Source organism: Erpetoichthys calabaricus, chromosome 1, assembly GCF_900747795.2.
Source record: "Erpetoichthys calabaricus chromosome 1, fErpCal1.3, whole genome shotgun sequence".
Taxonomy (NCBI): domain Eukaryota; kingdom Metazoa; phylum Chordata; class Cladistia; order Polypteriformes; family Polypteridae; genus Erpetoichthys; species Erpetoichthys calabaricus.
In genome coordinates, this window is record NC_041394.2 from 30,638,664 (window position 1) to 30,663,712 (window position 25,049).

At 41.1% G+C, this 25,049-nt stretch overlaps 1 protein-coding gene across 1 annotated transcript in view; it reads right to left on the reverse strand.

The window, feature by feature from the left end:
* Positions 1 to 24,561, reverse strand: part of nccrp1 (P1, F-box associated domain containing) — a 48,164-nt gene extending 23,603 nt beyond the window's left edge. Inside the window, exon 1 of the mRNA XM_028797161.2 lies at positions 24,071 to 24,561. Within this exon, the coding sequence (XP_028652994.1) occupies positions 24,071 to 24,416 (346 nt within the window). The 5' untranslated portion in view covers positions 24,417 to 24,561. The remainder of the gene's footprint in view (positions 1 to 24,070) is intronic.
* Positions 24,562 to 25,049: the final 488 nt, after the last annotated feature.

Consider the following 25,049-nt stretch of genomic DNA (forward strand, 5'->3'; position numbering starts at 1 on the left):
TCATTGTGTATTCACTGTGGAGTTAACCATGTTATACTCCTTGCTATGTAGATTGGGTAGTTGCAGGGACAAGAGTATATAATAGTGACCCCTTGCCTCACAGACTCGGTGGGTGTATACTAGTTGTAACGTTAGGAGCTCAGGAGATGCAGAGAGAGATGAAGGACTGAGAGTTTAAGTTTATCTCACAGAGGTATGGCAGCACAGTGGTTAGCACTGTTGCCTCGCAGCTCAGGTCACTTTTTGGCCACAATCATTGGTCCAGCATAGTTAGTAGAGACTTCTCTAGCTCTCAGAGATAGTTACGCTATAATAATCCGCTTAAAACTAGGTCCGTTTCTCATTCCCCATTAACTTCAATACATTTCAAAGAGTTTACCAAACTCCCCAATTTCCTGCATTTTCACAAACTTGGGCAAAGTGAATTCAGCAGACTTTGCCGTTTACTAGTCTCAAGCACAGGAGGATGCATGGGAACATGAAGTCCTTAAAATTCTCAGAGGCACTGAAAGCAGATTCAGATGAATTCTTTGAACTAAATGGAAAATCTTGCACTCACGGATACCAACGGGTATCCTTATATATAACGGGTTATATTAACTTTTGCTCCAAAAGACACGTTAGGGCTTATTTTCAGGGGCTGTCTTATTTTTCCATGAACAACAATCTACATTTATTCAAATACAGTCATGTCATCTTCTGGAACATCATTATAACTTTCCAAACCCCGTATTCCATCATGAATTTCTTGCAACTCCATTTCCTTTAGAACCACTGGCCCCAATCTCTCATGTCTAGTAATAGAGCTTTCCTTAAATGAACACTTCTTGTCCATGTAGCCTGCTCGTAGCACACTGGCAATGCAACCGTCAGCGATTTTATCCCATGAATTCTTCACCCAAGTCACGAGCTCTTCCAGGCTAGGCTTCACAAAGCTCTCTCTCCATTCTATTTTCAATGTAGTCGTTAATTTCTAAGCGCAAATTGTCCTTGAATGGCTTGTTTATTGCAATATGAAGAGTCTGGAGATAGGCAGTCATTCCTGTGGGAATAATTATTTGATCTATTCTTCTCTCTTGAAGGAAGCTCTTCATGTCTTTAGTGCGGTGTGTGCTGGCTGAATCCCAGACTAGCAGACTTTGACCTCTTTGGCGCCTCGCAAACAAGTGGCAGCATTAAATCGACCCACTTCCTTATAACTGCTTGTGTGCACCAGGCTTTCAGTTTCAAGAACATAAATTCATGAAACACATTCAATCTTATCCTTTTTGCCCTTCGTGAGGATTAGAGGTGGGACTTTATAATTCTGTGAATTTCCCATTCAGATTAATAAAGTATCTATCTACCTACTTTATTTCCATCCAGATGAACTGCCAAAATACAAGTACAGTGATCCCTCGCTATATCGCGCTTCGCCTTTCACGGCTTCACTCTATCACGGATTTTATATGTGAGCATATTTAAATATATATCACGGATTTTTTGCTGGTTCGCGGATTTCTGCAGACAATGGGTCTTTTAATTTCTGGTACATGCTTCCTCAGTTGGTTTGCCCTGTTGATTTCATACAAGGGACACTAATTTGGGTAGCTTCTCAGCCATCTGCCAATACTTTTCTCTCTCTCTCGCTGACTTTTTCTGATCCTGACGTAGGGGGATTGAGCAGGGGGGCTGTTCGCACACCTAGACAATACGGACGCTCATCTAAAAATGCTGAAAGATTATCTTCACGTTGGCTACCTTCTGTGCAGCTGCTTCGTGAAGCGACATGCAGTACGGTGCTTCGCATACTTAAAAGCACGAAGGGCACGTATTGATTTTTTTATCTGTCTCTCTCTCTCTCTCTCTGCTCCTGACGGAGGGGGTGTGAGCTGCCGCCTTCAACAGCTTTGTGCCGCGGTGCTTTGCATACTTAAAAGCCAAACAGACATATTGATTTGTTTGCTCCTTTGAAGAGGAAGATATGTTTGCATTCTTTTAATTGTGAGACAGAACTGTCATCTCTGTCTTGTCATGGAGCACAGTTTAAACTTTTGAAAAAGAGACAAATGTTTGTTTGCAGTGTTTGAATAACGTTCCTGTCTCTCTACAACCTCCTGTGTTTCTGCGCAAATCTGTGACCCAAGCATGACAATATAAAAATAACCATATAAACATATGGTTTCTACTTCGCGGATTTTCTTATTTCGCGGGGGGCTCTGGAACGCAACCCCCGCGATGGAGGAGGGATTACTGTAACACGTGCACTTTCATAACCAGTGGACGGAATGTACAGCGTTTCCCTGAAAATAAGACTGGGTCTTATATTAGTTTTTGCTCCAAAAGATGCACCAGGGCTTATTTTCAGGGGATATCATATTTATTCATGTACAACAATATACATTTATCCAAATACAGTCATGTCATCTTCTTCTAGAATATCGTTATAACTCTCCACATTCAAACCCTGAATTCCAGCCTGAATTTCTTGCTACTCCAGCCGCTTTTAGGATCCTCCAAGATCGATGTGCGTGCTTCGATGTTTGATGATTGGTTCAAAGTGGTGAAGCAAAATGCTGACATACAAATGCATTTGTGGTGCTTTGATATTCAAGCGTCGCATATTCCCCAAAGCAATGACACAATATATTCATTATATAAGTCTCGCATACCATCTTCTGTGCCGTCTTTTTTTATTCACACCTTCACAATACCATCAGAATGTACGGCGGTGTGTTTGAGCCACACAGAATGATGAAATAATAATGTATTTTGTTATTAAAGTGGAAATTTCGGCTTTAAACTCGAAATGTCCACTTTAGCCCTTGTAGTTTACTTTATCATTAAAGCAGACCGTCATAAACGTCATCTTAAAACCGACCCAGTTGTTAATCGCTACGCACTTCTGGGGCTTCAATCCTGAACTGACAGCAGTGGCAAGCAGCATCGCCACAAAGAACACATTACATTTATAATATTCCAGCTCTCTACATATATATAAATCTAAGAATTCTAAATGATATCACTTTCATGATTAAATGCATTAAAATATGTACAGTACTTTACATTTTACAGATAAATCGTTAACTTTGTTTAAATAATGAATACTGTTAATATTTACACATATGGGGTGGCACGGTGGCAGAGCGGTAGCGCTGCTGTCTCGCAGGGAGTCACGTCCCTTGTGATCTCTGCCTGGAGTTTGCATATTTTCCTGTTGGGTTTCCATAGTGTGCTCAGTTTTCCATCCAAAGACATGAAGATTTAGGGATTTGATGAAGCTACAATGACACCAGTGTATGTGTGTGTGTGCTTGTGTTCACCTTGCGATGAGCTGATGTCCCGTCCAGGCATTTTGTTTCTGCCTCATGCCCAATGCTTGCTGGAATGGGCGCATCTCCACATTGATGGATGTAATCATTAAACATCCTTTTCAGACATATTGTGGCAAGGTGTCCTCGGAATTTAATGGATGTTTCCAGCACACACGTCACATTGCGTGAAGTATAAACCTGGCCTTAGGCGCCTTACTTTTCAGCGGACGATCTTGACTAGGGCTTATGTTTGGGGTAGGGTTTATATTACAGACAACCTGAAAATCATGCTAGGGCTTATTTTCGGAGGTGGTCTTATTTTCGGGGAAACACGGTAGACTGAGGAGGCACCCCGCTCATCAATTGTCATTTGGGATCCTTGGCCCATAAACACTGAAGTTTCATCCATAGCACTCATGTTGGATAGTTGGTATTTAGAAAAGTTAATGCCATCAACAAAGGACTTGAATGCAAGTGCACATTTAATAACTTCATCATCTTCCACCTTACACAGTGTTTTCAATCTTCTTAGAGACAGTTCATATCGTTGAAGGAAGCCATCCAGCCAGTGTGGTGATGCTTTGAATTCTTCCGAGGATATTTCGAATTGTGGCGCCATTGCAAGGGCAAATGCTTGAATATCAGCCCTGCACACAACCAAAGCCTTTGCTCTCCTGTCAGCAACCCATTCACAGATCACAGTGTTCTCCCCAGAAATTTTATCCAGCCGGGTGACATGAAAAAGTAGCCAGGTGGGGACAGGGAAATTTGGTGGTGGGGAAAATTAAATGTGCACTATTTTTATTAGTTAATCATTGTTAATTATTTTCCAATGCTCAATATGACTTCCTTTAAGGTTTGACACTTGTGCCAGAATATTTTTTATTAAAATTTAAGAAGTATCCAATTCAGGATCCTGCAACCCTAACAAAAATTTTAAATAGCAATTGTTATGACATAAACCAAGAGGCACAAGTATTGTCGCTGTCGGGAAGAAAAATGAAAACAATGGAAAAAAAAAAAAAAAAAAAAAAAAAATGGGAAACCTAATAAAATAAAAAAATATTCTTCAAAGCCAACTTGTATATGCAGAAGGTGTTTTCAGTTAAATATTTATTCCCCACGATCTGGGCCCTCCAAGGAGATCAGCATGAGATTATTTAGAGTGCTTTGATTCATGCGAATTCTAAAACATGTCTTGATCCTTTTAAGGGCATAAAACCCCCTTTCACATTCAGCTGTGCTCACTGGGATCACTAGCCCAACATGCGATAGTTTGACTAAATTTGGAAACGACTCTTTGAGCTATGATGTCGTTGCCATTTTTAGTAAAATCTGTTCTGGACTGAAGTCTTTGTATGATTGACTTCTGATCTTTCTTGATGCAACTGTCCATTCTTGCCTGTTACTTTTATATTTTAACATTGGAGGGCTACCATTTCTGGAGTAATGATCAAAAAGAATTTCAGCAGACTCACTTGAATCGTGAGTTTCTGCATTGAAAACCTTTGAAAAGCTGGGTATAATTGGAATGTCAGGGAATCTTGCATCTAGGTGCTTGACAACTGTCTCTAGGTATTTATCATATATTGCAGTTTTGAATAACATTACATCACTCGGTGTATAAACAATGCGTAGATCTGACCATTCTTCTGCCAGACAATAATGAAGGCTTTGAAAATATCTCCCAGGAGTGTCAACTCCATGATGGACAATTTTGTGGTGAGCAAAATTGGCTAAATTTCGGTAAGATTGACATCTTGCCTTTGCCAAGCCTTAGACAAATTGAACAAAGATAATACGTCTGAAAGCATTATCAGAGAGGAAACAAAATTGTACGTTTTATTACATCTGCTTAATCCTTCAGCTGTGATGTCATTTTGTTCAGTGGCCTCAGCTATGACACTTATCATACACTGTCATAGTGACTGTACTGCAGAGTCATGAGACAGCCATCTAGTGTCACTGGCCATTTTCAGCTTAATCTGGGGAATGTTCAGAATATTTTGGATTTCCGTTAAACCAGCCATCCTAACTGAAGAATTTTGGTGGAAACAGAATAGCTGCTTGAAGAGGTCGTTCAGTTTTGTTAAATAAGGTACAGCAGCTGCTGCTTGGGCACTTGCAAGGGCCAATCAGTGGTTTACACAGTGGCAGTTGACCAAGAGTCCAGATGTTTGATCTTTAAGCAGTTTTGCCACACCTTTCTGTTTCCCAATCATAACAGCTACTCCATCTGACCCTAGTCCCACGGTTTTCAAACTGTGGTACGCATACCACTGGTGGTACTTCAAGTCATGCCAAGTGGTACTCGTGTGGTCCTTTATTTTCCACGAATTGATGTTGCTAGAATGCCAATATGTTGCATATAATCATATATAGTATAAGTATACTACTGTAAATGCGTGGAAGACTCCAAGCCGGCACCCATTTCCCGAAAACTTGTTACCTACTCACGCTTTGGTCCGAAATTGGAATAGCACAGAAATAGACAACAAGTTTCATCCAGCCGGTGAATAACCAGAAGTTGGAGCAAATGGATTATTATGCCCCAGGCGCCCAAGCTTAAACCCTCGCAGATCTTATCTCAAGTCTACCCTTTCTCAAAGTGGATTGCGAAATGACCTTTTCATGTCTGTTTCTTTGAACAAACGAAAGAATTTGGGGGGAATTGACAACTGGCTTCTCAGCAATCTCATTTCTTCAGTTCAATTTATGGTTTGTCTCAAAGAAGGTGGTGCGTTTCCGATCTGTGTGCAAAGTGATTTACCCGCCGTTTACCCATTTTACCGTGTTGTGTCCTGCGCAGTTCTTTCAAGATGGACAAATTCGTTATCAGAAAAGTGGCAACATCTGTGCAAGAATCACAAAGAGGCGGTTCGAACAGCAAAGTTTCCGGTGCTACCGAAACAACATTTCCGCCGAATGCTGAGCGACGAGATACACCGAAAGAACCACCAAAAAAGAAAATAAAGACAGCCCAACCAAATCGCAAGTACAGCAAAGACTATTTGCAATGGGGGTTTTATTACATTGAAAGTGACACTCATCAGCAGCCTGTGTGTGTTATCTGCAATGAGGAACTGTCGAACCAGTGTATGAAGCCATCCTTACTTCAGCGACATTTTACAACTAAGCACAAAGATCACAACAGAAAGCAGTTGTCGTTTTTTGTCAGGAGTAAAGACGAATTTTTGAAGCAGCAGACAGTGTTCAGAAAAACAACAAGTGTGCCTGACAAGTGTTTGCAGGCATCATATGCTCAGTCATTGCTAGCGGCAAAACAAAATAAACCCCATACTGTCATTGAGAAACTCGTGCTTCCTTCGGTAATAGAAATCGTATCAATCATGTTCAACGACAAAATGGCCAGCGTTTTGAAAATATCCCATGTTCTGATAACACCGTGCAAAGGAGAATTAAAGATATATCGGAGGATTTGATACAACAGGTGGTTGAGAAGATAATTGCAGCTAAGGAGTTTTCAATGCAGTTGGATGAAAGCACAGATATTTCAGGCGAAGCCCAGTTGGTCGTTTTTGTTCGTGTTCCAGATTCTGAAGATATTATCGAACATATTTTGCTTTATCGACCTTTACCTGAGAGAGCAACTGGTGAGGAAATTTTCAAACATATTGATGATTTCTTCCGCGAACATGATATTCTTTGGTTTTGGTGCGTTGCAGTTTGTTCAGATGGAGCAGCAGCAATGACAAGAAGAACAGCTGGTATCATTGCGAGAGCAAGGCAACAAAATAATTTGATAATTTCTTCTCATTGCATCCTGCTTAGACATGCGCTGGCATCAAAGAGAATGAGTGAGATTTTGCACGAGATCTTGAATGATGCTGTAAAAATTAATTACATCAAGAGCCACCCTTTGAACGCGCGGTTGTTCCGTCAATTGTGCTAAGAAATAGGTTCTGACCATAAGACATTACTTTTCCATACAGAAGTTCGATGGCTTTCAAGAGGAAAAGTTCTGATGAGGATTTTTGAGCTCCGTGATGAGGTGTATCTCTTCCTGAAAGATTCGTCATCCCTTGCAGAGAAGTTTGAAGATGTGTCATGGGTTTGCCGCCTTGGTTACCTTGCAAACGTGTTTAAAAAAATTAAACAAACTGAATGCGTCTCTCCAGGGATATGGAAACAACATTTTTACAATGGAAGAGATAGTTTCAGCTTTTCATAAGAAACTATTTCTGGATGAATCGGGTCGCAAATGGAAACTTGGAAAAGTTTCCGATTCTCTCGGAATTTCTAGCAATGAACGCTGCCGTCGATACAAGGGAAATACAGAAAGTTATTACCAACCATCTGAAGAAGCTCCATTTGGAATTTGTATCATATTTTCCATTCTTGACGTCAGGAAGCGACGTTGGAAAGCACTGGATTACATCGCCGTTTAATATGGAGAACATTATGAGTGCCGATCTTTCCATCCAGCAGCAAGAGATATTGATAGATATGACAGATAATCAGCATTTCCAAGAAATGTTCAAAGAAAAATCAGTGACAGAATTCTGGAGTCAAGTGAGGAAAGAGCATGATGAACTCGGTGCTAAGGTGATTACAGCTCTGCTACCCTTCGGCTCGACGTATCTATGCGAAAAGGCCTTTTCTTCCATGACAAGCATAAAGACGAAACCAAGAAATTGTTTGTATTTGGAATACGATCTGGTGGTCTCGGTAAGCACACTTTCTCCACAGATCCAGGACCCGATGGCAAAAAAGCACACGTTTCGCACTAAGCATGGCAGTAAGAGTGAGTAACCTTACAAGTGATAATGTATTTTGCATGTGAACAAAGTTATTAAAATTCTTCTTGCGAGCGAGAATCTGCCATCAAATAACCACGCATATGACTTTTCAGTCATTTTACCTGTTTATACACCTCACACTTTTTTTAAAACGATTCTTTAATTAGTTTAATATCACTTTAACGTCATAATTATAGTCATTATAGTGATTATAGGGACTTTTTCTTCAAAACAACACGGGCGTAAATTAATGATTCATTGACAGTGGTACTTCACTTTACTGGTCCTCGCGGAGTGGTACTTGTTCAAAAAAGTTTGAAAACCGTGGCCCTAGTCCAACCAGATTAGCAGTTTTCAAGCCTAGAGTGTCCATAGTCTCACTCAGTGTGTTGGTTATACTCTCTGCTGTGTCAGCAATCATATTGCAGGTTGATACAAAACAAATTCTGGCCTCTTTAGTGACCTGGCAAACATATTTAATGTAAATAATTAATTGTTTTACAATTGAGATTTCTGTGGTTTCATCACACAGAATACTGAAAAAATTTTCAGCATGTATATTTTTCAGTATGTTAGACTTTATTTCTGATGCTAAGACATCCAGCAGCTCTTGCATTATTCTTTCAGAGGAGTAATGTGCATTTTTACCATCACTGAGATGTTGTAAAAAGGAACAACCGTTTCTTTACAGTGTTCCAACAGCTTTTCAAACAACGTTGTATGTGGCAACTCATTTTTTTCCCAACCAATACATGGATCTTAAAGTTCCCACAAAGGCATCTCTCTCCAAGTTATTTAACACAGATACAGATCTTTCAATTTGACCGATTCCAGTTTGCTTTAGTACACACTTTCTTAAAAGGTCAACAGAAGACTCAATGTGCGTTTTACTTTTTTCATGGTCCAGCAAGCTTTTTTGAATTCTTGTGCATGGCACGTTTACCCAAGGTAACTCCATCCTTGGGGGGGTGTTTGTTTGAATAAGTCATGCACAATGAGCACCACATACCATTTTCTTTGACCATTAGCCAATCAAAATCTTTAAACCATTGTTTGTTTATGCCGGATAAGCGGTGCTTATATTTATAAATTGGCACAGTGTGTGCTGAAGAGATTTCAGCTGATGGACCAGCCACTGTACCTTCATTAGTGTGTCGCGTCTTTTCTGAAATAACTGAGCAGTGTTGTTTTCTGAACACTTTTTTACTCATGTTGGTAAAATCCATCCATCCATTATCCAACCCATTATATCCTAACTACAGGGTCATGGGGGTCTGCTAGAGCCAATCCCAGCCAACACAGGGCGCAAGGCAGGGAACAAACGCCGGGCAGGGCGCCAGCCCACTGCAGGGCGCATACACACACATACACACACAAACACACCAAGCACACACTAGGGACAATTTAGAATTGCCAGTGCACCTAACCTGCATGTCTTTGGGCTGTGGGAGGAAACTCACACAGACACAGGGTGTTGGTAAAATGTTTGGAAAAAAATTAAAAGTACCTATGAATAAGAAATTTTGAGTGGGAAAGTGGGAGCCTGTTGGATATTCAATGCACACTTCCACTATGGCAGGGCAAGATATGAACAAAAAAGGAATGGCAGATGGGGCACTAACAAAACCCTCAGCAATTCAGTGACAAAACTTCTGCTCAGGACACAGTGTGTGCTGCAAGGGTTTCTGCACACTTGCAATATGGATGCTGGTCCAAATATGAGCAAATATAAGAATGGCAGATGGGGTCACTTTAACAGGAACCACAGTGAGTGCTACAAGGATTTTTGCACACAGAACACACCTAATGCTTAAACAACTGTATATATATTGGTTTGCTATGTACTCAACAAGAAGAGAGCAGCTGTACACGCTTAGCAGCACTACACAGACTGCACGGACACTGAACAGAGACGTCACTTCCTGACATCTGACAGGCTGGTTCCACGAGTCTTTTTTTATTTTATCAGTCCTCCTCTCGCCCGCCTACCAACACATCCTCTTTGCTGGTGAAATGCTGCTCCACCAGCCCACTCATCCCTTGCCATCTCTGCAGATCATTAGATCTGCCTGTGCCTGTAGATCTGCGGCTGTCATCTTGCAATATCATGCGAGATGACAACCGGGTGCTCACCTAAATTAGCTGGGCGCTAGGAGAACACTGGATCATGTCTTCCAGCTCAGAAAATAATGGTTTCTGATCTGATCCACACTTGCATTTTTTAGCTTTTCCCTTGAGCACCTGTTGACTGAGGTTATTGTACTCTGCTCGCCATTTTCGGAACCATTTGGATATCCAACTTCTTGTCTTTGCAGAAAGCAGTAAGATTTTTGCCCTGGGACTCCTCCATGATTCCCTTCTTGTACTCGACAGAATAGCTCTTTCTTTCTTTTTGCACTCATCTTGTCGGGGGGTCAAAATATTATTTCATGATCACCAGTGTACATACGATACCGGTAGGCGTTTATCTGTCATCCAAAGGCGCCTGCACAGGTTCGTAACTAGGGCTTATTTTTGGAGTAGGGCTTATATTATGAGCATCCTGAAAAATCATGCTAGGGCTTATTTTTGGGAAAAACACAGTAGTAGAAATTAAATGGAAGTGCATTTAAGAATTAAGCCAGGAAGCATTTTCTTTACAAAAAAAAGCTGAATGGTCTCCGCTTGTTCATCAAATTTCTTATGTGATAATATAATACAAGATTTAGAAGTATAGCGGTGCATTGAGTAGCTCTGCTGCCTCACATTTCCAGCATCCTTGGTTCAAATTGCGCGCCAGAGCACAATCTGTGCAGAGTCTCCACGTTTCCTCTTTGTCTGCCTGGGTTTTCCTGAAGGTACTCTGCTTTAAACTGGCAAATATAAACTGACCTGAGTGCCAGGTCCTGTGATACAAAGACAACCATTTCTTGCCACATGCTGTAGGAGAAAGTGGGCATTGCCCAATTTGCTAGGTTTTTAGTTCCACACAAGGCCCACTAAGAGAGCAGAGTTAACAGGAATGCAGAAAGCCATTTGCATTCTCACCTGTATTTCAGAGTAGGTGGCTGAACTGCAGCTCATATCACACTTGCTAACACTTCTGATAATAAAGGTGTGAATCAGATTTGAGCTGCAGTGACTTCTTCAGATGAAGAGACATCCACAAGACATCCATTTTAGGCTTATAACCACAAACTGATATGAGACAAAAGAACATGCCTATAAATGGGTAATAGATATGCAACTGAAAGATGATCTGATCACCAGATGTTGTACCTTCTTTTAAAACTAGATACATTCATTTCTTTTAGGGACCTAAAAGCGGATGATCTAACTTCTTTGGAGAGAGAAGCCATCCACATCTTGCAAAAAGCTCACAAACATGCTTTGGCTATGAAGCTAAACTGTGTCAAGCAATGGAGCTGGACACTCTGAACTAGCTCCAAAATCCACTGTGCCAAACAAAGCTCTGTGCTAGTGACTATGCTCAATCTGGGAAGGATGTGAAGCAACCATTGTTTCAACAACAGAACTTCAGCACCTACACTCTTGTGGCAGGAATAGAAATGCTTTTCCTTATGAAGTTGCAGAGGATAAAGCAAAGAGCCTATCAGAGAGCAGAGGAAGGCAACACCACAAATAAAGAATCAAGTGTGCACTCCAACACAAGAAAAGTCTTTAATTTGAACCTGGAGCAAAAATAGGCAACACCACACAACATCCTCATCCTTAAAGCCTTGGTATCATTAAACTGTGCCAAGATAATTTAGAACTCTAAAAATCTCTGAATTAGCATAATCTGCCTGAATTTATGGAGTTCATAAGAAATGTTATGATTTACTTCTTGACGTAGAAGTACATAAGAACAGTTGTGTCAAATATTCGAAATATTAAAATAGATTGTTCTGTTTAGAAGTCTAAATATTTTATTGTAATACATATTTGTCATTTCCACATTCTGAAAGGGGTCAATAGAGAGCTAATTTCTTAGTAAAGGATCCAAAAAAAAAGAAATTATATTTGTAATCATTGACTTTGAAATAGTCTAAAAACCATACCCTGCATGCTTATGTTTCAAATTTGTAATTTTTAACCTTCCATAAGTGGCTCTTAGAGGGCTAGGACCACCAGTAAAGATCAAAAATATTATCATATTCACGATCAGCAACCTTGAAATAGGATAATCCATCTATCCATTTTCCAACCTGCTGAATCCGAACACAGGGTCACGGGGGTCTGCTGGAGCCAATCCCAGCCAACACAGGGTGCAAGGCAGGAACCAATCCTGGGCAGGGCACCAACCCACCACAGGACACACACACACACCAAGCACACACTAGGGCCAATTTAGAATCGCCAATGCACCTAACCTGCATGTCTTTGGACTGTGGGAGGAAACCGGAGCACCCGGAGGAAACCCACGCAGACACGTGGAGAACATGCAAACTCCATGCAGGGAGGACCCGGGAAGCGAACCCGGGTCTCCTTACTGCGAGGCAGCAGCGCTACCACTGTGGCACCGTGTCGCCCTGTAATAGGATATTTTTTCTAAGCTTTCTGAAAAATTGGATCTCTCGTACCCCATTTGGTGAAACCCTAGGGTCAGTTATGATGGCAAGCAAAAGTTCCTCTAAACATTTCTGCTGAATGTACCTATTGGCTCACTCTTGATCCTGCCCAAAAATATTGTTCAAAAAAGGTCTAAACAGGAGGATTTTTTTGGGGTCTTGGAAGCCAAAAATAGGGGTTTGTTGTTGGGGGAGTCGACACACACCAAAAAGCTTGAGGTCCTACATAACTAGATATCAAGACGAGTCAAATGGTATATCGCATGTGGGGATTTTCTCATACAGAGTCAGAAGGTGGCAGACAAAAACACTGGAAATGATTTCAAAGCATTAATCCCGCCTATTCAATTACTGCTTGCAGGCCACATGTGACCCAGAAGCAACCTCTGAGTGGCCCAGTCCATGGTCCTGCTGGAAACGCAGAGGAAAAGGGCTTTTCTCAAGTGGAATACACCATATAAAGTAGCCTAGCATCATTCAACCCACAATGCTGTGCATTGTTGTGTGTCTAGAAGTGGTGGTAGTTGTCTATTATACAGCGATTGTTTTGTTTTTTTGGTTATGGTACGTACCACCACCTTAGCTGTGACAGCTGGTCGTGGCATCGACTACATTTTAAATGATTCTATAATCAATTGTGCGCAGAGTCTTAGTTGTATTTACAATGTCATCTAATGAGTGCGAACGTGGGTTTTTGCGAATTAATCAAATTGTTACTCCAATGAGAGCCTCATTACAGACAAGCGTTGCCAGTAACATCAATCAAACTGACTCTTCTCATATCAATACACATTCCCCATAATGCCCAGCACCCCTTGGGGCCTTTAATCAGATAACCTGGCAGCATTGAGTGCGAGGTTGAAATCAGCTCTGGGCAAGAAGCGAGCCCACTGCACTACACCCTCACATTCACAGGCAGGGTTAATATGGAATTGTTGATCAATCTAACCTGGAAATGTTTGAGGAAAGCCCATACAAACACTGAATCCTGCATCTGGTCATTGCTCATATGGAGCCTTCAAATTCTTTAAATCTCAAAACTCTGGAACTATAAAATTATACGAAATATTTCAGTTGATTTTTTTTAAATCATATTGTGAGGCGTAATAGACCCAAAAAAAGAAAACAAATACGGCAAAACGAGAGACAGTGTGGATTTAGAAGGCACAGACAGACAACACCAAACTAAAAAGTCCTGCGTATTTATAAAAGACAAGTTTTTTGCCTTTTCCAGACAATCCTAAAATATTAGAAGATTCCTTTAAAACAAAGTACATAGGCAAGAAATAGTTTGGGTAAGAGGACCATCTTTAACCTGAAGTGAGCTTGGTCAATTTCCTCCATATTTGTACCTCGACTCTTGCTAAATGTTGATGAAGCAGACTTGTGGAATGCTAAGAGGGCACCAAAACAGTAAAGACACTTCAAATTGTGAATACTGGGCGTGGGTTTCCTCCGGGCGCTCCGGTTTCCTCCCACAGTCCAAAGACATGCAGGTTAGGTGGATTGGCGATTCTAAATTGGCCCTAGTGTGTGCTTGGTGTGTGGGTGTGTTTGTGTGTGTCCTGCGGTGGGTTGGCACCCTGCCCAGGATTGTTTCCTGCCTTGTGCCCTGTGTTGGCTGGGATTGGCTCCAGCAGACCCCCGTGACCCTGTGTTCGGATTCAGCGGGTTGGAAAATGGATGGATGGATGGTTAATATTAGTACCGAGTATCTCTACAATGGCTTCAATCCCCAGCCCCGAGGTGGTCATTTTCTCCCCCGATGACTACATGGTTTTCTCAGTTTACTCTGGTTTCCTCTCAACTGTCAGGTAGAGCAGCCACTTTAAACTGGGTCATTCTGTATATGTGATGCACTGCCCTCTATGCAGGATTGCTTTCCAACCTTTTTTTTGTTCTTTATTTCGCCTTATACAATTTCTTGTATTAGGAATTTGTTAGTTTTCGCATACCCCTTGGGGTCAGAGCACAAGGTCAGCCATTGTACAGCGCCCCTGGAGCAAATACAGGTTAAGGGCCTTGCTCAAGGGCCCAGCAGAGTAGGATTTCTTTTGGCAGGGACGGGGATTCGAACCGGCAACCTTCTGGATACCAGCACAGATCCTTAGCCTCAGAGCCACCACTCTGCCCAGTGCTGCCAGTATACCCTCCTCAACATGAGCTGGCGTAAGCAGTTTGGGTTATGAACAGATTGAGCCATTTTTGCCACTGATTCATGGGTCCCATGCTTCTCTGCTTGGTGCCTTATAAATCCTGAACTGCACACATCCACCCACAGTAGTCCACAGCTACTAATCAACTAAATAGCAAGTCTTCACTAAAATACATGTTGAAGTGTGCTCATTTTCAAACTGAAGCATGAGCCAAGTTTTTATACCCCCAAATTACAAAACACAGCACAACAAAGAGCAAGACTCTCAAGACACCGACTTCAGCAAGCTGGACGTCAACAACAGGGAGGCAATCAACGCAGCTCACTCACCAGGGATACTAAACATTATTATCATCATTGTTATTATTAATTTAGTGGTTAACGCTTTGGTCTTCAAACCATGAGGTTGTGGGTTCAAATCGCACTACTGATACTGGGCAATGATGAGCAAGTCACTTCAGCTGCCTGTGATTCAACTGGAAAAACAAAAAGAAATGTAAGCAATTGTTTCTCAAATGTTGTAAAGGCCATGTCACTATAGGCAGCTTTCCCAGCGATTTTCAATTGTAGCCTTCATTTACACAATTTTAACAAGGTCAGACTCAGTCGGCGGCATGCTCCTGTGAAGCTGGTCATCTAAACGGGACATGCCCAGTGACTCAGTCCAACTAGTCAGAGACTCCCTCTAATAAAATCAAACAGGTCTGATTTTGTATCAAGTCATGGGGTGAGTTCTGTGTGTGCATGAGACCTGACATCCAATGAATGCTCATTCAGAAGTATAATACCTTGTCACACACGTGCGCATGAGGGGCAGCTAAAGGGCTTGAGTAAAGGCAGTTCCGACTCATACCGGGATGTGGCAGAGTGCACCGACTCTTTTTCTCCCTTTCCTGTAGACCATTCACGGGAGATTCCACCTGGCCCTCTTGACGTCACTTCCGGGACCGAACCTATGGAAGGAGATCTTGCCTGCTCCGGCACCTGTGATGTCACGTCTGGGCTCGAACCAATGACTGAAGACCTTCATGAGCCAGACCCCTATGATCTCACTTCCTGTCTTCCCCTTTAAAAACCTCCACCTTTTCCCTATTCCCTCAGTTCTGTTTTGGACTCCGTTTTGTGCACAGCAGTGCTGTGTTTTCTTGTTCGACTTCCTGCAGCCAGGAAATCAGTTATATGGGTGGCTGCCCCAAACCTTTCCATGACTATGAGTCAAGTTTGTGACAACGTATAATGCAGTGGCAAGAGATAAAGAAGGCGGGTGGCTTTGGACATCACAAGCAGGAAAGGTAATCTGTCTGACTTCCCATATTTTATATACTATGGCAGAGTGGGGAGGGAAGAGAGGAAGCAGAGATTGTGGTTGAGCTCTCCATATCTGTTAATCCTTCATATAGCTCCATCAGGCAGTATACGGTTTTCTGTCAGAAAGGGGGTGAGCACAACTGAACTGGACAGTGGGCATGTGACTGCTAAATGTGACATGAGCAACAATTTTGTTTAATTTGACATGGTCCTGCAATGAGATCAGCACAACTGAGATCAGCAAATCCGACATATCCTACAACTAGAATTATGCAACATCAGCTTAAGTCACTTTGAATGAAGGCATTACCTAATTAATAAGCAAAAATGACTAAACATCATCAGTTTTGTAAAGGAAGACCCAAAAAGGGTAGTCTGGTCAGGTGGCTTTTTCTCTTTTACTTGGGGATTTGAAAAGGGGAAATTTGTTGGAAAACGAATATCATGTTGTCCCAGTAAGATGCATTACTGGTTTAGAACACTTGGAGTTTGGATTAAACCTTCTAGGGGTGTCATTTGTGTGAAAATTGTATGTTCTCTTGGCTTTCTTGTACAAATCTCAATTTTAAAAATTTGTAAAAATGGAATTATTCTATATTGGGCCTTTCGATCTAGAGAAGGGTTTTTGTACCAAATACAAGAATACAGAACTATAACCAAAACAGGATGGAAATCACTTAAGAGAATCATACCCTTGTATAAAGCAACATGTCTGAATCACTATAAGTTCTGTCCACACTGAGAAATCCATCATGGGCAACCAACAGTGCAGTACATACACAAACATCAAACCGGAGTAATCCAATTCAGAGTCGTGTGAAGCCAGACACTATCCCAGCAGAACTTGGTGCAAGACAGACAACCCGTCCATTGCAGGGCCCACTTGTGCATAGTCCCACATGGGGCAATCTTTAAACATTACAAAAATTTCAACGAGAACAGGCCATTCAGTTTAACAAAGCTCACTAATTCTACCCACCCAATTTCTCCAAAATAAGTTGAGTTTTGAAGGTACCTAAGTCTTACTGTCTACCACACTACTTGGTAAATTTATTCCATGGATCTATAGTTCTTTCCATGGGGGAAAAAGAAAAAAAAAACCCTAACATTTGTGGAACATTTATGCTTAACAAGTTTCCAACTGTGACCCTGTGTTTTTGTTAAGCTCAGTTTAAAGTAACACTCTTAATCCACTCCTCTAGCTCCTTTCATAATTTAAAAAGAATTTCAATCACATCACCTCTGAGAAGGTTCGACTCCATCTTTTCCTTAAACAATAACAAGTATTTGAAATGACTGGCTTTTCTGTTCTAATTGGTTATAAAATATTACTTGATCCTCATCGAAGTCACAAGTATAGACAAAATATGTGAATACTAATAACAAAAAACAATCATGACCCTTCATATTTTTATTGAACACACCCATCAAACATTCAGTCAGCTGTGAAAAAAGTAAACCCTTGGAGATAAGTAGTGGCCAAATGTCTTTTGGCAGCAAATACACTCTAACAAGTAGTTGCGGATCAGACCTGCACAATATTTTGGAGGAATTTTAGACCATTTCAGAACTGCTTCTACTCAGCCGTATTCTTAAGATGGTTGGTTTTGAATAGCTCACTTGAGTTCATTCCACAGCATCTCCATTGGGTAAAGGTCTCGACACTAACTGTGTCGCACCAAAATATTTTGGTGACAACAAGCCTGCTCTTTGCTAACAAGTTAGTTTATAGGTGCACTCTCATAAAATATGAAAAGCACCTTATTTCGTCATCATGTCTGTTTACATGACACAACCAATTAAGTTTCAATTTGGTACACTTATTCAACACATTTGTCAGGAAAGTTCAATTTTCACTGAGATATCTCAGAGTACTGTACACATTTCTGAAATCTGAAAACCTCCCATTTTAAAGATCAGTGAAGAACCTTCAAAATATTCATTTACTTTTCACCACTTATTCGAAGCTGGGTCTTGGGGCAACAGTCACTGCTTTTCCCAAGCCATACTTGCCAACTCATACTGTGGGATTCCAAAAAGAATTCCCAGGGCATCTGGGAGACATAACCCTTCCATTGAGCCCTGGATCTTCCCCAGGTCTCTTCCCAGTTAGTCGTGCCCATAAAACCTCCACAGGGAGGCATCCAAATCAGATGTCTGAACCACCTCAATTGGTTCCTCTCAATATGGAGGGTCAGTTACTCTAGTCCAGGCCTCTCCCAGATGTTTGTGCTTCTCACTCGTTCTCTAAAGGGAGAGCCCTCTATTTTAAAATAGAAACATTCTGTTCAAACTGAATTACCGTTTAATTAAAATATTTCACATTAACCTTCAGCTTGGTTATTTCAACTTGTATATTCTGTGCATTTTCCTCTTGTGTGTGTTTGACAGCAAAACAGATGCCTTATGCAATATAAGGCCATGTCACATTACACGATTTTCCCAGCGATCTTCAGTTGCAGACTTTATTTACATAAACTTAAGAGTTCATTCCAATCTTGCAGTCTGACATACCAAGTGACTCAGTCCAACTAGTCTGATGCGTTAAGTCACAAACATTGGTTGTCAGCTCCGACATCACACAAGCCTACTGCATAAAAGGTGGAATAAATGTTTGTGTATAAGCATTACCAGTTACTGTTGCCTTTGGAGCAACCCCTTTTCGCAGTTATGCATTTAGTTAGAAAATCTTGCCACTGCTGGAAACATACCTGGAACGTCTATTACTGGAAAACCCTCAAGGTCCTTTGTCATACATCTGGAAAAAAATCTTCATCCTTTCATAGCAGTTTTTATCTTCAGGAAGAGTCATAAAATCACAAGGGGCTTGTCACAAGTCATGTGAACAGGGTGGATGATCCAATTTGGTAATAGTATTATTGACTTCCAGCTAATAAAATCTAAGCGCATCATGTTTTGAGATTTTTTTTAAAGATGGATGATCTACTATTGTTCACATGTTCTCATTTTTTCTTGAGCTTCTTATGCCACTCAGACACGTGTCTCAAATGGTGAGAATGCTATAAAAAAAGTCAGCTCCTGTGTTTCACTAGCACTTTGTAGCATAGGTGACATTACACTGGTGATCAGGGAATTAAATTGCTACACTCTGAGTAATGCAGTGGTAAGAAATAAGGATCATGGGCGTTTTGGACCTTGAAAAAAGAACAGAGGCTCGTCTATCTGATATCTAGCATTTTATGAACCACAACAGAATTGTGCAGGAAAAAATAAGGCAGAGATTGCAGCTGAACTTTCCATACCTGTACAGCATTCATTCAGCTCTGGAGTGGTCATGCCTACATTTTCTAACTTGTTTTTTCTTGTCTCCTGCCAAACAAAAAGTAAAGCTCAATTCATCAATACTGTGCCTTAATTTATCCTATGTATACCATAAAAATAGTTCGAGAGGCATTCTAATGAGACCCATTTAAAAGGAATTACTTGTTTTAGACATCCCAGTGCATGACCTGACCACCCCTGGAGTGCACCGAGTGTGTGTCTGGAGATGGGAGTTTGTGGACACCAAAATTCAAAAATGAATTGTTCAGTCTGAATGTAAATTGGCCTAGTTATTAGCAATTTATAATACTAAAAGGATTTACAAAAAGTCACCCCAGTAGCTTCCACTTTACAGAGAGGATTATGGAAAATCTGCACATCTGTGTTTCAAGTTTAAAAGTTTAGAGGGTCATTATTGTCACATGTATGGAATACACTCTTAAAATATTCCTTCTTTAATGACACTTTGCTATGCTTTGCAGATTCTTATTGAACCATTGCATGACAAAGAACCACTTCATTCTGGGAAGGATTATTTGCATATGAAATTGGTTCTTTGGCTTTGAAAAAGGTTTTTAATATGTGAGCACAATAGAAATCTTTAATGTACTAGCGGTGTTACCCATCTAAGTTAGGATGAAATCTAAGTAATCAACACAGACATCAGCATTAACATTTGTGGAGTACCATGTTTTCAAATGTATTTTTTAGTTGTAACAAAGGCGCTATATAGACACTGACCCGACACAGACTGACACCGGAGGCACGAAAACGTTTAATTTTTCTTCACCTGTGGGGCACATCTTGCCCGTGTCCCACAGGCAGTACGCAGTCCCAAAAGCACATACCAAAACAACTACTCTCTTTACCACCACTCCTCCCGGCAAGCGTTGTCCTCCTCCTCCTCCCAACTCAGGCTCCCGGAGTGGTGGCTGCTGGCCTCTTTAATAACTCACCCAGAAGTGCTTCAGGTGCTTGACCACCTGCCTCTGATTGCACCTCCGGATTTGGCTGAACTACGGCCCAGGAACCCCTGCAGCACCTCCTGGTGGCCACCCCGGATCCCAACAGGCCTGCGGGTATCTGAGGCACCACCACGTGGTCCCGGGGAGGTACTGCGTAGCCCATGCTTGCTCCCCTGGAACATATAGAGAAGGGGAGTCCCGGCCGGGCATGGGCCCAGGCTGTCCGTCACATAGTGTATTTTGTAATAAAATGCATTGCATTTGCTATTCCAACAGATGGCACATCAATCATTTGTAGTAATGTTACATATATTTGTGGTGTGCAATCTGTTGGAATGACAAAGACATTGCAGCCAGATTGATACACAGATAAACAGACACCCTTTTATTAGAGTGAATAGTATGCAACTAAACAAGATACTGACAAATCAAGAAAACCTGAATTTTTCCTGTGAGATTGTATACAGCAAGAGTCCTTTAAAAATCATGAACCCAAGGGTATGTCACAAATCTGTTACTGTTTGTGACTATGTGGAGTTTGTAACAGATGGTCCTATAAGTAAACATTATTTGGACATGGCCAGATCTAACATCAGGGTGACTTGGGTGTGCACCCTTTTGGCCCTACTTGCAAAGGATCCTCATCATATGCCAGGATAATAAAAATAAAAGCCTAGTAAAGGAAGGGGTAGGGCATGATCTGAGCAGGTCTGTAATGCAGGTGATGTGGTACTGTGACACAAATGAGGAAAAGTCAAAAAGAATGGTCAGTCAGTCAGTCATTATCCAACCTGCTATATCCTAACACAGGGTCACGTGAGTCTGTTGGAGCCAATCCCAGCTAACACAGGGTGCAAGGCAGGAACAAATCCCTGGGCAGGGCGCCAGTCCACCACAGGGCACACGCATGGGACAATTTAGGATCGCCAATGCACCTAACCTGCATGTCTTTGGACTGTGGGAGGAAACCGGAGCACCCGGAGGAAACCCACGCATACACAGGGAGAACATGCAAACTCCACGCAGGGAGGCCCCGGGGAGCGAACCCAGGAAAAAGAATGGTTATTCAAAGTGATATCGCAATGGAGCAGCTAAAAGGAAATTAATGAGAATCAAGCAAAAGTTGCGAAAATATAATACTAGGGGGCTTTGCCCCCTGCTTGCTTAACTCACCAATCCCCTGGCCAGTAATATTCGCTAACCTCTTTGTGGTTCTGCCGCTTGCGTATGGGGATACGAATGTACAATTTAAACAGATTTTAATTTTCATGTGAAGTGTTACATTTGCATCCATGCGACGTATACCTGCTCATGATTGAATTTTGTTTCTTTCCCTCTATTAAATAAAACAACTTTTTCGAATGTTTGGCTCTGAGATTTGTTAATTGTCTTTGCAAAAGCTTTTCTAACAGGAAACTGTAAACGTTTTAATACAAATGGCATATCAAGATCTCCTTTGCTGTCTAATGTTATCCCCGGGAGATGTACTACATTACCTTTCTTGGATACATCCTTTCTACAGTAACTTGTGCGGACGGTGTTAACGGTTGTAGACATTCTTTGGAATATTCTAAGTTAATGTTTTCATCTTTCGCGCCATCACCACCAACTGTTTGAGCATAGTCTATTGATACACATTTAACCATTTTGCTGTGTTACTGATCGACGTAAATTTGGAAAAAAAGATTTGGCGTAAATTCGTTTGCCTTCATTGTTTCTCGTGCTAGAAATGTCCATGTACTGATTTTTTCTGTTGATAACCCTTCGTGATGAAATTCTTCAATAAGATTTGGGCATAATAAGTCTTCTTTAATTGGGCTTAAAGTGAGGAAAACGTTAAAATTTATAAGAGCAGAGAGTGCAGGAAGTGTGTCTGACAAAAGCATTCACAAGAATGAGTGGTGAGAGGACTGTGGTCTTGTTTGAAAATGGTTGTAAGTAGGACGTAGCTTGAAAGAATCTCATGTTAAAAGTCTCCGTCTTGCGGGACTTCATTCCAAAAAGTCTCTTCAAAATGTCACATCTGGTCGCAGGATAAAGTCTCGTCTCCCAAGATTTTTTTATTATAATAGACATAACAACAACAATATTTGAATAAGCCATAAGTACTGAGAGTGACATAAATATTAAGGAAATGGATAATATTACTGCTTCTAGCAGCACTGTGTAGTCTGATAATACCAGCAGACATGAGCAACAAAGTGGAAGGTGAGACCACTACAGGAGATAAGACTCACAAAACCCGAACAAATCCCTCTACACACTCTTTATTTGGTGCAAATGTGTAAACATATTGCTTTTCTGCCACAAGATGTTTAAAAATGCTTAACTGAGGTTTGTAATCCGCACTATCAGAAGAAATCTGATTTTGAACTCATCAGTTAATTTCTTACATTTCTTAAATGCACTAATACCAGGGTGTTGTACCGTGTTAGCCATTATGAATGTAGAGAAAAGCCAAGCAAAATGACACCTTTTATTGGCTAACTAGAAAGATTACAATATGCAAGCTTTCGAGGCAACTCAGGCCCCTTCTTCAGGCAAGATGTAAACTACTGAAGAAGGGGCCTGAGTTGCCTCGAAAGCTTGCATATTGTAATCTTTCTAGTTAGCCAATAAAAGGTGTCATTTTGCTTGGCTTTTCTCTACAATAAATGCACTAAGAAAGTAAGGTGAATTTAACCCAATATACATTTTTGGAATTTTTTTCCCCCTTTTTATTTCAATGTTTGGACCCGATTTATTAACGACATGATGTTCAGGGTGTGAGTATGCAAGTGCAGTTAAGGTAAGGGGGGTCTGTTTGAGTTTCGACACCATGGGGGGGGGGGGGGGGGCTTAATCCAGTTTACATGTGGATAGCTCTTTTGTAATCCTTGCCACGGCATCACTCTGAAGAACCATTTTGGCACCTTTACTTTTAAGAGTGTGCATTTAAATTCTTACTTGCACGAGCTATTCAACATTCAACAGGTCGCCACGATGACAGAGTTTGACTAACTTGCCTCGACTCTGGACATCCTTACCTTGTATTTCTGCATAATAAATCAGGACTGTAATGTCAAACTGCTAATAAACAGCTAATACACAGGAAAAGTCAAGTGTAGGACACATGAGATTTTTGGTAACCGTTCAGAATGGGGGCAACCTATTTGAAAACATGTTACAGTAACTTATTGACATGTAAGAAGACATTAACAAAGGCTTTGCACTTATTAAGACTTATAAGGCAGCAGTGGCAACACTAAAATAAAGATACCGGTATCTCGAGTGCATTTACTTGGCACTTTGACTTTGTGTAGCAAGACAACACAAGCTTCGTTCGGCCACTAAAGACCCTTTAGCATAAGGGCTCTGTAGAATATATGCATTGTTCACTTACTGCTATATAAAAAGATATGTAGAAAAGATATATAGATCTTTAAATGTCTCCTGGGGGAATTTGGCTTTTTACAGAAACTCTTTAAATAAATAAATAGATAAATAAGTTCAGTAACAAAAACAGAAAAACAAAGGCGTGCTCTGCGTTACATACTGTAGCAATGACCGACTAATACACCTTACACCTTAAGAAAACATTACTTGACCTTTCTTTTAAAGTGCTTAAAGCTGCATCGCTCTACATTAAAAGCTTTGCAAACAAAACGCTTAATTCAAGCGATTTATTGGTTTTTTTTACCCCCTTTGCCGGAAAATGCAAGACGTGACCAGTGCTCCACACTTTATCTCATCCCATCCCATCCCACGGCGCCCTTACCTTGCGGCTTCGGGTTTTTCAGGAGGTTTCTGTTAAAAGGCTTCTTCTCGTACGCGGCCTTCCACACCAAGGAATCCGGGACTCCGATGTTCCGCTGCTGCAGTTTCCACTCCGTTTCGCATTTCACTTTCCATTCTGAATCGGACATTTTAACGAAGGAAGGAATGAAAGAAAGAAAGAAAACTGTCCTCACGGAAGCACGAAGTGAAGCAGAGGGGAGGCGAGGCGAGAAAACCAACGTTGCGCTGCCACCGCCCAGGACTGGGAGGAGGGTCTGCAGACGGGACGAAGGAAAATAAGGGAGTGGGAGGCGTGATAACGAGAAAGAAATGGTAAATAATGCCATATAGAGATGTAGTTTATAAATTAGATATTAAATCATAATTCAATATCTAGCATACAATTCTAAACATTACTACAGCCATCACCATGATTAAGTGATTGTTAATTTTTGGAGGACAGCAAGTTTATGTTTCTCTAATGAGAGACAACACGAGGGCTTTAATTGAAGTTCTAGCTTTATTTACACCTTTGGTTTTTTCACTTTCTAACGTGATTGTGTCAATTGAGTAAGCAGGCCCGCTCTTTGCATAATAACAAATGTGTTTCTTAATCCGTGGGTCGCTGGACACCCAAGATGGATCGTCGGCCCAAGTTTGAAAAAAAAAATACAAAACAGACATAGCGTTAATGCTTGTGAGGGTACACATTTTAGATTTCTGTTCTGAACCCAGTCAAAGCAGCATTTTGTTCCCGTAAACTGAAACGACTGACATAAGTCCAGTTACGAGCAGGTGACAAACTGTTCTAAACCGTATGCTTCTTTAAGAAAGCCAATGAACAGGACAACTTCCTTAAATGCCTCGTAGCCTCACCTGTTCAAAACTCTTACAATTACGTATCAGACTCACAAGTTTCATCCCAAAAACCTGAATGAATTTTAAAAGAACATACAACCCACATTTTCTGAGGCATACTT